At 37.4% G+C, this 14,710-nt stretch overlaps 1 protein-coding gene and 1 pseudogene across 1 annotated transcript; both read right to left on the reverse strand.

The window, feature by feature from the left end:
- Positions 1–14,710, reverse strand: part of LOC127162419 (putative autophagy-related protein 11) — a 436,431-nt pseudogene that overhangs the window by 399,131 nt on the left and 22,590 nt on the right.
- LOC127161899 (interferon-induced very large GTPase 1) lies at positions 1,252–4,550 on the reverse strand. Its single transcript, XM_051104664.1, has 2 exons — positions 3,746–4,550; positions 1,252–3,609 (listed from the first exon to the last, which is right to left on the reverse strand). Exon 2 carries the CDS (start codon positions 3,132–3,134, stop codon positions 1,476–1,478), a length of 1,659 nt encoding a protein of 552 aa, XP_050960621.1. The 5' UTR covers positions 3,135–3,609; positions 3,746–4,550; the 3' UTR covers positions 1,252–1,475.

Genomic DNA, 14,710 nt, shown 5'->3' on the forward strand with positions numbered 1-14,710 from the left:
GACGTCTACTTGCTTTCTTGGCTTTCTACTTAGTTTACTTAGACATCTACTTAATTTCAGATGTCTTTACAAATATAATTGTTTTAGCCCCAGGTGAGAAATGGTTTGCCCCCCCCCAAAAAAGTTTGCAATTTGGTTTAAAATTGTCTGATCCACAAACATGTTTCACCTCTGTTTTCGTGAGAGAAAAATGACCTGAAATTGAACGTTAACTTTAGTTTAAATTTAATTGTGAACCAAACTGAGGACGCCAACATTACTGAACTGCATCATCTATGTTTATGTTCAATGTTTACGTTTGATCAGCTCATGCTCATGCATGCAGTTTTACTTTGATTATATAGAAAGTGACCAATTACCAGTAGAGACCAACAGGCACCATCACAGCTACCATTAAAAACAGCACAATTCCCATTATAACCAGTAAAAACATTAACAATGTCTGTGATGGTTTCTTTTTTTCAGCAGGGCTAAAATGGCTGTTGCTGTCAATCTGCCTCAACATAACATTTTAGAAATCTGATTTGCACACACGTTTTCCCATGCAACTTTTTTTGATTTTGGAGGTTATACCAACTCTAAATTTTCCTCTGATTGTATCCTTGTTTTCATTAACATGTTAATGTCCATTAACAAGTTCATTAACAAAGCGAGAAGTAACAGCTGTTCTTATGTCCAGTATGATTTTCTTTTTATGTTTATATGTCTTACTATCAGCCATGATTATTCTATTCTGGTAATTAAAAGGCTGTTTACATTCATATCTGCTAATTGTTTATGATAAGCACACATGTAAGAGGCTGATAATTAGCTGAACATGTACTTGTTTAATTAGTGACAAGTAGCCTGCCTTTTAAAATCTTTATTTGAATGTGGCATGTGGCTTTATTTTATACTCTACAATATTTCTATTAGTGGTAAGATAACATGTTTTGTGAATACGGGCCCAGATCTACAAGTGAGCTGAACAGGACAGAAGAAACTAGATATCACCATCAGATTCATGGAGTAAAATCAGACCATCAGTATGAAATGAGCAGAAGCTTTAGCTCCAGATATGTTTGCTGAGGTTTGCTGGTAAAGCCCCAGAAATAAAATATGCATTAATATTTCCTGTTAAGTCATTAATATTTTCATTTATTGACCATTTATTATTTTGCATATTTACAGAAGATGATTTATTATTTGGTTAATTACATGACTTTAAACATATTTAAAAGTGATTTCTATATTTATACATGCAATATTTCATCAACAGGCTTTATCATTAATATCCTTATATGTTTTTGTTGTTGCTGTTGTTGTTTTGGTTCATAATAGAGATTAAGTCGTTTGATCAGTAATAAACTGTAATATACATCAAACATTTTAAGATTTATCCATCATGCATGTCTTAAGAATATGAATCTTGTCTTAAATTATTGTTTGTATTTGATGAATCTCTGATTTTCTGAAGTGTAGATGAGCTCAGAGTCTCAATGAAACTCATTTCTGACTGTGATCTGAATCTGACAGGAGACACAAGAGTCTCTTTCTTCATCTTCTCCATTACATGTATTGATCCAAACTCTTAATTGCATCCTGTTTTGTGTATTTTCTCCATTCATTAGGAATCGCACCACTCTCTCTAAATGTTTTATTGTAGTATTTTTCCAGATCTTGCTGGAATTGCACACAAACCACTTCCAGTAGGTTAGATTAGAGAGGCCAGGCGTGATGCTCCAGATGGCATTTTGTGGCCCTTCTATTTTGATTTGAACATTAAGATTATCTGCCACTAAATTTGTGCAAATATCAGTACAGAGGCTTGAATTGTAAGATGTGCCGTTAATTCCAGTCACTCTGTGGTGAGGAGCACTGTGATCTCCATGATGGTTTTCTGTGGTGTTTGTGCAGATTGATTTACAGAACAGACACTGAACCCAACAGCACTGACACAAGTGATCAATCAGAAGCTCATCTGGTCTGAACTTATAGTCCAGCTTTACTGGAAATGACTTTGTGCTGAATCTGCTGCTGATGTCAGACATTACAGCATGAAGTTCTTTTTCTATCACATCTTCTAGGAGTTTCACATCAACATCATCATGTTTGACTCCAGTGAGGTCTTTTTCAGAGAAGATCAGCTCATCTGAGATCTGCTGTGTGAAACTCTTCAACCACAAACCAACATCTCCTCTGTTCTCTTCAACATGTTGAGTAGATTCATGAGCTGCTTTCATGATCTTCTGCTGCAGGAGTTCAATGTTCTCCTTCATCTTGGGTAAAACACTGACACTGAACTGATCAGTGATGAACCGACTGACTTCATCTCTGATGAAACTCTTGAAGTGATCTCTGGGATTATGAATGTAGTTCATGTATTTGTTAAAATCCTCCTGTTCTGCCAGTGTCTTCAGGATGTGTTTCTCCAGATTTGATCTGTTTCCATTCAGTGATTCACAGTTTGATCTCATTTCATCTGTCAGATCTCTGGCAGTTTTCTTGTAGATGCTCTGCTCAATGGGCTCTTTCAGTTTCTGACAGATGATCTCACCAAAAATAACAGCTGATGTTGCTCCATGACAGTATTTTTGGAAAATACTATAGTACTCTTCTCTCTTCTTCTCAGCATATATTACAGGATCATTGGCTTCCCTGAACAGTCTGTGTTGGTCAATGATCATCTTGTTTGCTTTTTTACAGATGGAAAGAACCAAATCTATGAAGAATTCACTCTTGAACACATATCTCACTGGTCCTTCCTCATGTTCTCTTACTCTTGTTTTGATGTAATCTGTGAGTTGTTGAATGTAGCTGATGTTGTAGCCAATCTTTGAAATGTTAAATGACTGAATCATTTTGTCTGTCTGCTGAACAACATCTGTGACGAATGATCTTATTTGAGCTTCATCCTCTTTATACAGAAAACAACCAAAAATCTCTTTAATTGATCCTAATATACCTTTAAAAGGTCTTGTTAATTCACTGAATTCCTTTAACTGTACATAATATGAATAACACTGCACAGTGAAAATATTCCTGTTCTCCCTCCAGTGATCTACAGAAACACTTTTATAGACGTCTCTGAGGATCTCTCTCACATCTCTCATTATGTCAATGTCTCTGATTACAGGAGTGTCTCTGATAATCATCTTCACACTCTGTTCCCAGAATAAATCAAACTCTTTCTTCAGTGTTTTTTCATCATTTGTTTTGTCTCTGAGTTTTAAGGCAAGTTCTTTGCTCTTTTCATAGAGAGTGTTTTCATGATGTTTTCTCTGATCATCAATCTTTTTCTTCAGGTCTCGTTGCTGAAGAATCTCATTTAATTTCCTCTTTGTTTCTCTCACAATGTTTTCCTGAATATCTTTGATTTTGATTTCAAATGATGTTTTCCACTGAATCAGTATATATTTGTCTCTGTCTTTCTCAAAGAAATTCAGACATTGATTTTTTCACTTCTTCACTTGTCTTCTTCAGTTCTCTGTGAAGATCAGTTTCCTCAACCTCATGAATCACTTCATTTTCTATTTTATTGTATATTTTGTTCTCAGTTTCCATCATGGCTCTGCGAAGACTCCAGGTCCACTTCCTGTATTCAGTCTCCAGTTTCCTGTAAGCTGTGACCTTTTGGAGTTAAAAACAAACACATCATTCAGTAAAAATAAGTTTAATTGTGTGAGTTTGTGTGGGATATTATTAATAGTAAAAGTGTGATTACTAACAGAACAAACATGAAAGAGCAAAAGTCTTGAAGACTCACCTGTAGTGAATGATCAGTTTCAGAGCAGATCTTCCTCATCATCTTCTCTTTCTCTCGTTCATATTCCTCTCTCCACTCCACTCGTCTTCTCTTCAGTTCATCTTCATGCTGTTCTTCAAGGACTTTCAGTTTGTCTTCAAGAGTCTTTTGTTGATCTTCTCTCATGTTTCTTTCTTCTTTTAGTTTCTTCTCTAAATCCTCTAGTTCTATTCTTTCTTTCTCTTTGATTATTTCCTCCATTTCACTCTGCAGTCTTTGAATCTCTTTGTCTTTTTCTTTTTTTTTTCTCATCCTCTTCTTTTCTTCTTGTCTTTTCCTCTTGTTCCTGTTTCTCCCATTTCTCTCGTTCTGTCTTCATCTCCTCTTTCATTTCTCTTCCATATCTCTCTTCTCTTTCAATGAATTCTTTTAATCTTTTCTTTTCGCTCATTTTCATAATTGTCTCTTTCTTTCTCTATTCTGTTCATCAGTCTGTCTATTTCCAAGTGTAGAGTTTTCTTTCTTCACAGTCTCTTTTTCTTGTCTCATTTCATCTTTAAACATCTCTCTTTCTTTTTTCATCTCGTCTCTCATCTGCTCCTCCTGTTCCTTCATTTCTCTTTTATATTGTTCTTCTCTCTCATTAAACTCTTCTTCTCTTCTCTTTCTCTCTTTGTCCTGATTCTGTCGTTCCTCCTCCATCATCATCTTTATTCTCTCTTTCTCTTCTTCTAGTTTCTTCATCTCTTCTTCTCTTTCTCTGACTCTGTCCATCAGGATCTTAATCTGTTGTTCTTGTTTTTCTCTTTCCATCTGTCTGAACATCTTACATCTTACATATTTCTCAGTAGAGAAAAACTCTCCTCTGTTTTCTTCCAGCATCTGCTCGATGTTCTTCATCAATGTAGACACTTGTGTTTTGGGACCAAAGAAATGACGTCGTCCTCCAAAACTCCGAATGACAGACTGTGTTTCTTCATTGAGTTCTGCTGTCTGACGCTCTGAATTCTGCATTATGAGGATCATGATGTGTTTGTTGATTCTTGAGCTGAAGATCCTCTGGATCTCCTCCATTTCGGCTTTGTCTTCATTATTGATTGGAGCGTCAGGAATAACGAGGAGGAAAACATGAACTCCAGGATGACAGAGAGACACACAGCGGAGAGTCTGATGCATCACTTCCTCCTCTGAGAGACGAATCAGAGCTGGAAGCTCCACCAGATTGATCAGACGACCATGAAGATCAACGTCTGATCTTCTGTCTGTCTGCTGCAGGATCTGCTCTGATATGGAGGATTTTAATGTGTCGTCACTCCCACACACAACCAGATTCAGCTTCACACCTTCTGAAACTGATAGAAGAAGAGGATTAAACAGGGTATATACAGAACTTCTTAAGTTGAATTTAATACCTTTTACTACCTTTTTTAATACCTTCAAAAAAAATTTTAATACCAGCACGACTCGCAACTGTAGTGGCGTAAATGAAATATCTTTCCAAATGGAATAACATATTGCATCACAATGTAACAAGGTCATTATAACTTAACATAAACACTGGACTCAAAAACTGCCCACATATAAGAATAGAAATAAAGACAGAAGAGGAAGGAGACATCTTCTTCATAGATCATTAGTCAGTAAGTCTGATGTGTGAGCAATCTAAAAAAAGAGGTGGCCGTGCAGTAAACACAGGTGTCAAATTTATATCAAAATAAATTAAGCTGATACAAGTAAAGCAGAGGGATTAATCAAGCGGTCACAATGGGCTTTTGTCCATAGTTTTTAATCAATGTCAAAAAGTAACAATTGCATTAGAGCTGAAGATATTTGTCCCGAACCCAATGTCGGGTCCGGTCGGGCTCGGGCTTAATTTATATCATTTTACACGGGCTCGGGCTTTGCGCTCCGGCTTGCATGAGCGGTCATGTGATGCGTTTCGATTAGCGCGAGAAAGATGCGAAAATGGATGCTGGGGAGGTGAAACGGAGGCTTGCCTTGGTGATTACGTTTTGGCAAAATTTGCCAGATCAGTACTATGCATCCCGGCCAGTCGCAGCAGCAGCGAAAGGGTGTTTAGTGTTACTGGACGCACCATCAGTGAGCGCAGGACCGCGCTGAAACTACAGTGGATTCAATCATTTTCCTCCACAAAAATATGTACCCTAATCTTGGTGAATAAAGGTTTTTCAATTATAACAAAATATTAATTGAGTCTTAAATGCATAATGTAGACAGAGTATATAGGCTAATGTTGGCATTATTCTCTTATTACATTTCAGATATTCACCGTCGCGCTGAGGCCGGATTGTGGAGAAAAGTAGCGAAGCAAATCCCGCGGAGCCTTTATCTTAATTTCGTTATTGCCGAAACCCCATCTTAATTTAGAATTTATCTTAATTTAATATAAGAAAGAGTCTTTTTTATTGGCGCGTTGGCTAAGTGTATGCCTATTTAGAGTGCTAAGATGTTACGATGTTACATGGGACTTATTTTATTTTTTTGTTCCAAAAAAAGCTCACTTAGTGAGGCCTATAGCCTACGTTAGTCATTAATAAATTATATTAAAAAATGTATAAATGACTCATTCTTGACAAAAGGCAAAAGAGCTGTAAACGGGTTCGGGCTTTTAAAAAGCTGTCAATCAAAATATACTTGTCGGGATCGGGCCCAGTCAGGCCTAACTTTTAAGGCCCGATTACAACTATCGTTGCTAGGTCGAAACACCACAGCACCTCAGCTCGCAAAGTAGCGGTGGTGATGGGGCATAGCGTCTGCTGTCTGACGTCTGTCACGCACCTGTTGACGATGCTGCTAGGACTACTGCTGGCAGTGGTTTGCATCGGGAGAGCAGTCGATGTTGAGGGCAAAGCAGTGGAGGCTGAGGTCATTGATGCAGCCGAAGCACAGAACATTGATATGGGAAGCTGCTCGCTACGTCCGCGCATCCTAGCTTGGTGGCTATTTGATTCCATATGCGATTTAGTGATGGGTCGTTCTTGAACGATTCGTTCATTTTGAACGAATCTTTAATGTGACTCGGGACGAACGAGTCGTCTCGGGGAGTGATTCGTTCAGTCGCGCATGCGCAACATCCTATTAGGTTCTGTACTGGAATTAGTTCAACTGTTTTAGAGTCGTTCGTTCACCTTATGGGGCTGTCACGTGATGAACGAACGACTCAAACCCGAGGACTCGAGAGATGAACTAATCAATTCTCCTTCCCAGACTACGTTGGTTAAGCTTATTGGGCTGTCACGTGATGAATGAACGACTCTAAACCCGAAAACTTGTCAGATAAGAGGTGAGGTGAGCGAATCATAGACTAAAGACCCAGATAAACAATGAATTAATCTGTTCTGTTTCTTATAGCATTATAGTTTTGTTTTGTTTGAAGTGTGATCAACGTTTGTGTAAGTAGTAGATGTGTTAGGGAGGTAAAACGTAACATTTTAATTATATTTTGTTAAAATGAACGAAATGACTCGAAAAAATATTCGTTCATTTTGCTGAACGAGACTCAAATGTCCGAGTCTGGGAAATGATCCGAACTTCCCATCACTATATGCGATTTGACGTCATTCACCCCCACCCAGGTCATATTAATCGTCTTCTTGTAGACGTGGCAATAAGCCTAAGCCAGTCTTTAAATCTTGAGTCCTCAAGCCAGAGGTCCGAAAACTTGCATTTCCCCATGTTTTAATTCAATTACTAAACGGAAGCGAGCTCGCCTACATGGTTGTTTAGTTTTATCTAAAAAAATAATTAATTTGAATTTATCTAAAAAAAAAAAAAAAAATTGGGTTTAAAATTTAATACCTCGTCAAATAACGTTTATTACTTTTTAATACTTTTTAATGCCCTTAATTTTGGCTAATTTCATTTACTATCTTTTACTACCTTTTACAACCCCGCGGACACCCTGTTAAAACATGTTCATTTGTCAGTAGGAACTATCAAATATCACCACACTCACGCTTTTCTGTGTCCAGTTTCTCCACTGTGAAATACTGTGAAGCTTCAGCACAATCCAGGTGTCGTCCATCATTCATCTTCTCAATGTCCTCAAACATCTGCAGAAGATCATGAGGAGAGCTGCTCGTCTGAAGACTGAAGTGTCTGTTTGCACATTTCTGAATGATTTTCTGCAGGATGTCATTGGTTTCAGTGAGCTCTCGTGTGCTGAGCACCATGGTGTGTTGATAAACGCGCTCAGAGAAAGAGAGCAGCACCTTCTCCACACGCTCTTGATCTTCTGCTGAACACGGCTCATGTTTGAGGAGCAGAACGATCACATGAGGTCCTGGATCAGACAGATGGACACACTCTCTCACTGTCTGTGTGATCTGATGATCTGAGATGTTGGTCTGGAGCAGCTGAGGACTGTTGATGATGATCACGTGTCTGTCCTTCAGTCTTCCAGAGACTCTCTCTACAACATCTGGAGGAGCTTCACTGTCAAACGCTGCTCGTCCTAATATGAAGTTTCCCACATCACTGTTTTCAGACACGCTCCAACCCAGAAGAACAATCCTCACTGCAAACAGTCAAATCAGACGTTCAGTGTCCACAATCCTCACATCAGACAGTAACACATGTGAGATGTAACATGATAAGAGAGCAAGATCTTGATCTTAATCAACATCACAGATCAAAATGACCAGAATCCATCAGTAGGAGATTCATTTAATCACTTGTGCCCTTCATTTAGGTACAGACTTACTCTGAGGAGGATCATCTTTGCTCCGTCTTCTCCTGTGAGGAGGATTGTGGACGACAATCACTGTATGAAACAGACGTCATTCATTATACTTGACACAAAGCAACAGATATCAGCATCTTTGAATGATTCTTACAAACAACAATGATAATCAAAGTGAATGTGAGATTCTGTCGAACACTAAAAGAATGAAAATAATTTTACTAATTTTCACTGAATTTTGTCATCTAGTATTTCGGTCTACCCATAATTTATTATATCATTTACCATGTAAATGAAAGTGCTTAAAGAATATAAGACAATAAACTGAATGAAAATATACTTGAAGATAGAGATCTTCACTGGTTAAAAAATTCCTACCCGAACTTGAAGAGTTAGGCTTTTCCTCTCTTTTGTTGAGTGAAAGAACCTTCTTAATCTATTTATTATTTCATTACTTTTTTTTATTTTTTTATTTATTTATTTAAACGCACAGAACAAGAAGTGTGTTACACTTTACTGTGTGTGCAGTGGTGTATTGGTGTCTGGAGAAGTGTGTATACTATTAATTTATTTAAGGTAATGTTTTCGTTATAATGAACTGATTCAAATTAGTAATCAACGATTACTTATCATATTACCACGGTCTTGCTTTTATGGAGTATGTGCATTTATTCACGTGCAATTGGATTAGATATCATGTGGTGGACTGTCATGATTTTGGCTAATGCAAGACACTACTGAATGATGCGCATCAGAGTGGATTTAGAAGTGGATATACACAAAGACGACTGAAGTGCACGCTGTATACCTACGTACACCCTGCACTGCACCATCGTGCGTGTTCAATAACAGGTGCGTCTCTTCTTCAGTAAAAGGAAATAATACAAAACATATGCTTAAAGCTCCACCTAGTTAATCTTATGACGCTTAAAGGAGGAATTCACATGAGACAGCTTCATACTGTCCGCTCGCAGTACTTTAATATTAACTATCCATCACGCATGTTTTTTCCAACCTCGTTTCCCGCTCACACTTTTCTCATTCCAATTTTACAAGTTGCAAGTTACAAAACACACGCAACGTGCTGACCGACACTGATCACTGGTGAGTGTGGTGTTCTCCGATCACTTTGGGTATTACACGCAGGTAATAGATTGTGACCCGACCTGACCATTTAAAATATAGACCTGAACCCGTACGGGTCCCAGGTCCTCGGGTCTCAGGTCCTCCGTGAAGACCTCTACTTGAAGACTCATTTAAAGGGGTCATTGGATGCCCATTTTCCACAAGTTGATATGATTCTTTAGGGTCTTAATGAAAAATCTATAATATACTTTGGTTAAAAATTCTCAATGTGTGTAAAACAACACCCTTTTTATTTTGCCAAAATCATCTCTGCAACAATCAACCCATTCTGAGGAATTTGTTCCTTTAAATGCAAATGAGCTCTGCTCGCCCCGCCCCTCTCTGCTCTCTGTGGAGTGACAAGCCTGTTTACTTTAGCTGCAGTTAGTGCGTTTAGCCGTGAAACTTGCTAACTAGCATTATTAGTTATTAGGAAAGGTGACTGCAGAGATTCATAATAAATCCCTTATGTTCACTTCTGCATAAGTGAAGCTGGATCATGAATGATTTGTGTGAACATAGACGGATATATGTAGATCAGGAGGTTCATTCTTTTCACAAACAAACGTAATCTACTTCATCTTCAGCGGCTCAGATGTCGGGAGTAAATGACGACCACTATGTTCATTATTACATCCAGCAACACAACACCTCAATCGCTCAATCTGAGATATTCTTTCTAATTTACATCTCTGCTCTGGCATCAAAACAATGGAGTTCAGACTAATACAGCTGACAGGTCTCATCTGAGGTCAGACGCTCATGTCAATCAACTATTGTGGGAGTGGCCTCTGTCATGTGACGCCACAATGACAGGCATCTGAGAACAGCTCGATTTGAAAAAGGGGATATTATTTTTACAGATTAATTAAAAACCACTGCATGAATTTTCATCTTTATAGGGTAGATTTGTACATACACTGACAACACACATTAATTTAAAATCATTTTAATCTTTCTGTGATTTTCACCTGTGGTGTCGGTGGTTGACATGTTGATATTCTGTTCTTTCTTCAGTTTTCATCTGATCATCTTCTCTGACTCCTGATGTCTGTGTCTTCATCATCCTGTAAGAGATTGCAGTGATTTTCAGACAGTAACACAGTCTCTGTTCATTTATCCAGACTATGTGAATCTCCATCACTGTACTGTCTGTGGTTTGTTGTTCAGTTTTCTGTTTAACTGGTTGAATCTCAACTAGTAGATCATGAAGATCTTCCTCCAAAACTGCTGTAATTCATAGGTTTGATTTCACTGAACAAACACACACTGATAACACTCTCATATATGACAGAAATACGACAGTCTCTAAATTACATAAAACAGATTGAACTGAACTATTCAAATGACTGAAATAAGTTTAAGAGAAATGTGTTGAACATGATGTGGAGCTTCAATCTCTACATGATAAACTTGTGCAGATATTTTTCATCCTGTTTCCAGCATGTTAACTTCACATCAGTCAATATTCATGCATCTCAACACTGAACACAGTCTTTTACTCACAGATTTGTTTCTCATACGACTCTGTGACAGAAATGAAAGTGAAACTCACTGATGTTCCTGCAGCTCAAACACTTATTAATGACACTGATGATTAAAATAAACTCACGTTTAGTGAATCTGATATTCAGATGTCATATTACATATATAGTGTTTAAAGGGAAATGTAATACCTGTACGTTTCATCATGTTTATGTTTAGTTCCTCATTGCCGTCATGAGAGCAGGAAGAAATCTGTGTATGTGGGTTGAGTCGGTGACGACAGGAAGGCTACAGTTCCTTTGGAAAAGTGTAGTGAAGGAAAACACTGTGATTCAATCAAATCTGTCTTTGAACTACTGTAAGAGAATCTGCAGTGACTTTAACATCATCGTTTCCAGTTTCAGTACAAAACAGTAAATAACACCATGAGGTTCGTGCGCTGTAATGAGATGATGGTATCTGGTCAAATTTCTTTCCTTTGGAAGTTCAGACAGCCCTGTTGTTCTTCAGTGTTGGTGTTTCCCGGCAGGAAGAAGAGGCGTCATGCACTCATTGTTTTTGAGGGGGCACGAATGGGGGGGTCATCATGTGACACAGCAGCACCAATAGACTTATGTTTTATTTGAAATATTCCCAAACACATTAACTATATCACAAAAATCTGGATTCTCACCTTAAAGGAGAAGTTCTCTTCCAGAACAACAATTCACAAATAATGTACTAACCCCCTTGTCATCCAAGATGTTTGTGTCTTTCTTTCTTCTGTTGGTAAGAAATTATATTTCTTGAGAAAAACATTTCAGGATTTCTCTTCATATAGTGGATTTCAATGGTGCTCCGAGTTTGAACTTCCAAAATGTAGTTTAAATGCAAATGATCCCAGCCGAGGAAGAAGGGTCTTATCTAGTGAAACAATCGTCATTCTCGAAACAAATTGACAATTTATGTACTTTTTTTTTTTAACTTAAAACGCTTCTCTTGTCTAAGTCTGCATGAACTCCTTTTTTTTCCGGTTCAATACAGTCACTACAGTTAAGGTTTTTATTATGACTGACTTTAGGGGAGAGTGGGGACGAAAGAAACAAAGCTTTTTTCTCAGAGCCTGGACTAAATTTGCTTTTCAAGTTATGACAGCACATTCAGCACAAAACTCTTGATGGAGCTGAGAAATATCACGGGATTTCGTCATTTCCCTCGTGGCTAGGTCCGGAAAGCAGTTTTCGAGTGCAAGTAAATTATGGAAACGGTAATATTTTTTTCAAATTAGTTGTTGTGTTTCTCGTTTCATGTGTCACAGTAATGATCTACATGTTATTTAGAGTTTTTCAGTATAGAAGTGAATGGGATTTAAATGTCAGGAGTTCTTGTCAGGATAAAAGTAACACTTGTTATTTTTGTCCTCCTACAGTGACAGCAAGTGTTTCTTTTGTCCCGCAGCAAATTTGGTGACTTTCTGTGTCTTGCATAATTTATTAAAACATTTATTATAAATGTTTATGTTGTATTATACCAAAAGAATATGCCAAGAGAGGGTCAGAAAGACAGACAAAGCTCTGATTCAGCCACATGTTCATGAAGGTGTTTCTGGACATAAACCTGTCTGTCAGACACATCAGTCTCAGGGCAGCTGCTACATCACATTTACCTTAGTCATATTTAGGTTTTAGCCATACCTTAGCTTTTCCAACTCCACCTATGAATTTGCAGTGTTTCCAGATGCTTTTATGCACATTTTGAATTTATGAATACAAACAACTAGATGTTGAGAATCTAATTTTTATATTGTTCATTCTGTTAAAAAGTGTTTTATAAAAATAAGTTGAATATAAATAATTTTAATAATTCAAGTTTGTACACTCAGGTTTTGAAATATTTGATGAAACTTAATTTCAAAGGAAAATGTTTTTGTTTTTTGTGCAAACATCAAGGATAAAATATGTTTGCAGTTACATATTAACAAGGTCATAGTCATGTATATTTAATAAAAACAAGAGTAACACAAAAGAGAAATCTAGCTTGTATTGTTATGTTACTTTTGACCCAACCAACAGGGTCAAAAGAAACAATGTGCAACTGTTTACACAGCAAAATCGCTGGTGTAAAAAGAACACCCACAGTGTCAAATTTAACACCAGCAAAGTGTCTATATGTGTCCACACTATAGAGGGTAACTTTTACACTTTTGATGGTGTTAACTTTTTCACACCCTTTGAGTGTAAATTCAACACTCATTAATGTTAATTTTAAACCTAGTCAACACTATTTGTTGTTGTTTCTGCACTACACCAGTGTTAGTACTCAATTACAGTGTTAATTTTTAACACTCTCCTTTTAAGATCAACACCAGTGTAATTTGAATATAGCATTGATGAGTGTTGAAAATACTGATTTATAGTAGCACTTTTGTTACGTTTTGGTTCTTTCTACAAAATTAAAATGGCATGACATTTGCAGAAAAGATTGCAAAAACTTTATTGAGGTACACCACATTTAACATTCACATTCAGACACAGCATTTCACTGCATTTAAAAACCTTTACAGTTTGCAGTTAATTCCAATCTAAAACAAAAACACAACAGGGAACAATGTAAGTTCTCTCATCACTGTCATATGAAAACTGCCTGTCATAAGGTCTATAGTACATCAAATCATCCACACAAATGAGAGTGAAAATATTTCCCACCTCCTCAATACAGAATGCATGCACATGCTCATCAAAACACACTGTAATTACATTACTGGCCAAAAGAAAAGCTTGTCCATCTTTCACAATAATACTGCTAATCTTATTAAAAACAGGCATTTCATTTTCAACAGAAGAGCAAACAAACATTCCAACTTGGTATTCAGTTCCATAGTTTTTTACCCAGGTTGTAGTGGAGACAGTGGGTACATTCCAAGTTTCAGTTAAAAGCTTGTTACCCTCCAGAGTGCAAGTAGAGACTTCATTAAAAGGACCAAACTGAAATCTTTTAAAATAAAAACTCTCCCAATGAAAAGCCAACTGATGTTGGTGTTTCTTGGCCAATGTTTTGGTTATGTTTTTAAAGTTTTTTACAGACTTCTTAAAAAAAAAAAAAAAAACAACAACAACAACAGATGAACATCCAGGTTTGCCACATTTCAACCGTAATGAACGCCCTGGATACAAACCATGATGAAACTTCAGATGCTGAAACAAACTTGAACAACTTCTGTGGTGTACCTTGCAAAGACAGCATAAGAACATTTGAGCAAGATGCTGGGGGGAGGGGGGAGTCAAACCTCAGTGTTGTGAATTCTCACATGGATTTCCTTGACCCTTGGACTTTCCTTGGCTGTGCCCACATCAATTCCATACACCGTTGTTTAAATGAACGTGTAGAAGTTGCACAAGGCCTCATCATACGATACAGCAAAGACAACGTGTGCCTTAAAGAGTTCATCAAAGGCTGCAACAGCTGTCTGCACCATGCGGGGAATGGCCTTCTGGTCCAGGATGATGTAAAACTTCTGAATGCTACTCCTCTTTTCTCCAACACAGAGGAGGAAGGGCTGTGTAGATCCAACTCGCTCAAGAAATGCCTTGATGCTTGTCCCCACCTGATGAGACATGATGAGAGATTTTAAACAGCGTTTCTTTTATATAACAGCTAACAGATTTTTCAAGTTCAAATTCACAAATAAAAGTCTC

The sequence above is a fragment of the Labeo rohita genome, chromosome 3, assembly GCF_022985175.1.
Source record: "Labeo rohita strain BAU-BD-2019 chromosome 3, IGBB_LRoh.1.0, whole genome shotgun sequence".
Lineage (NCBI taxonomy): Eukaryota > Metazoa > Chordata > Actinopteri > Cypriniformes > Cyprinidae > Labeo > Labeo rohita.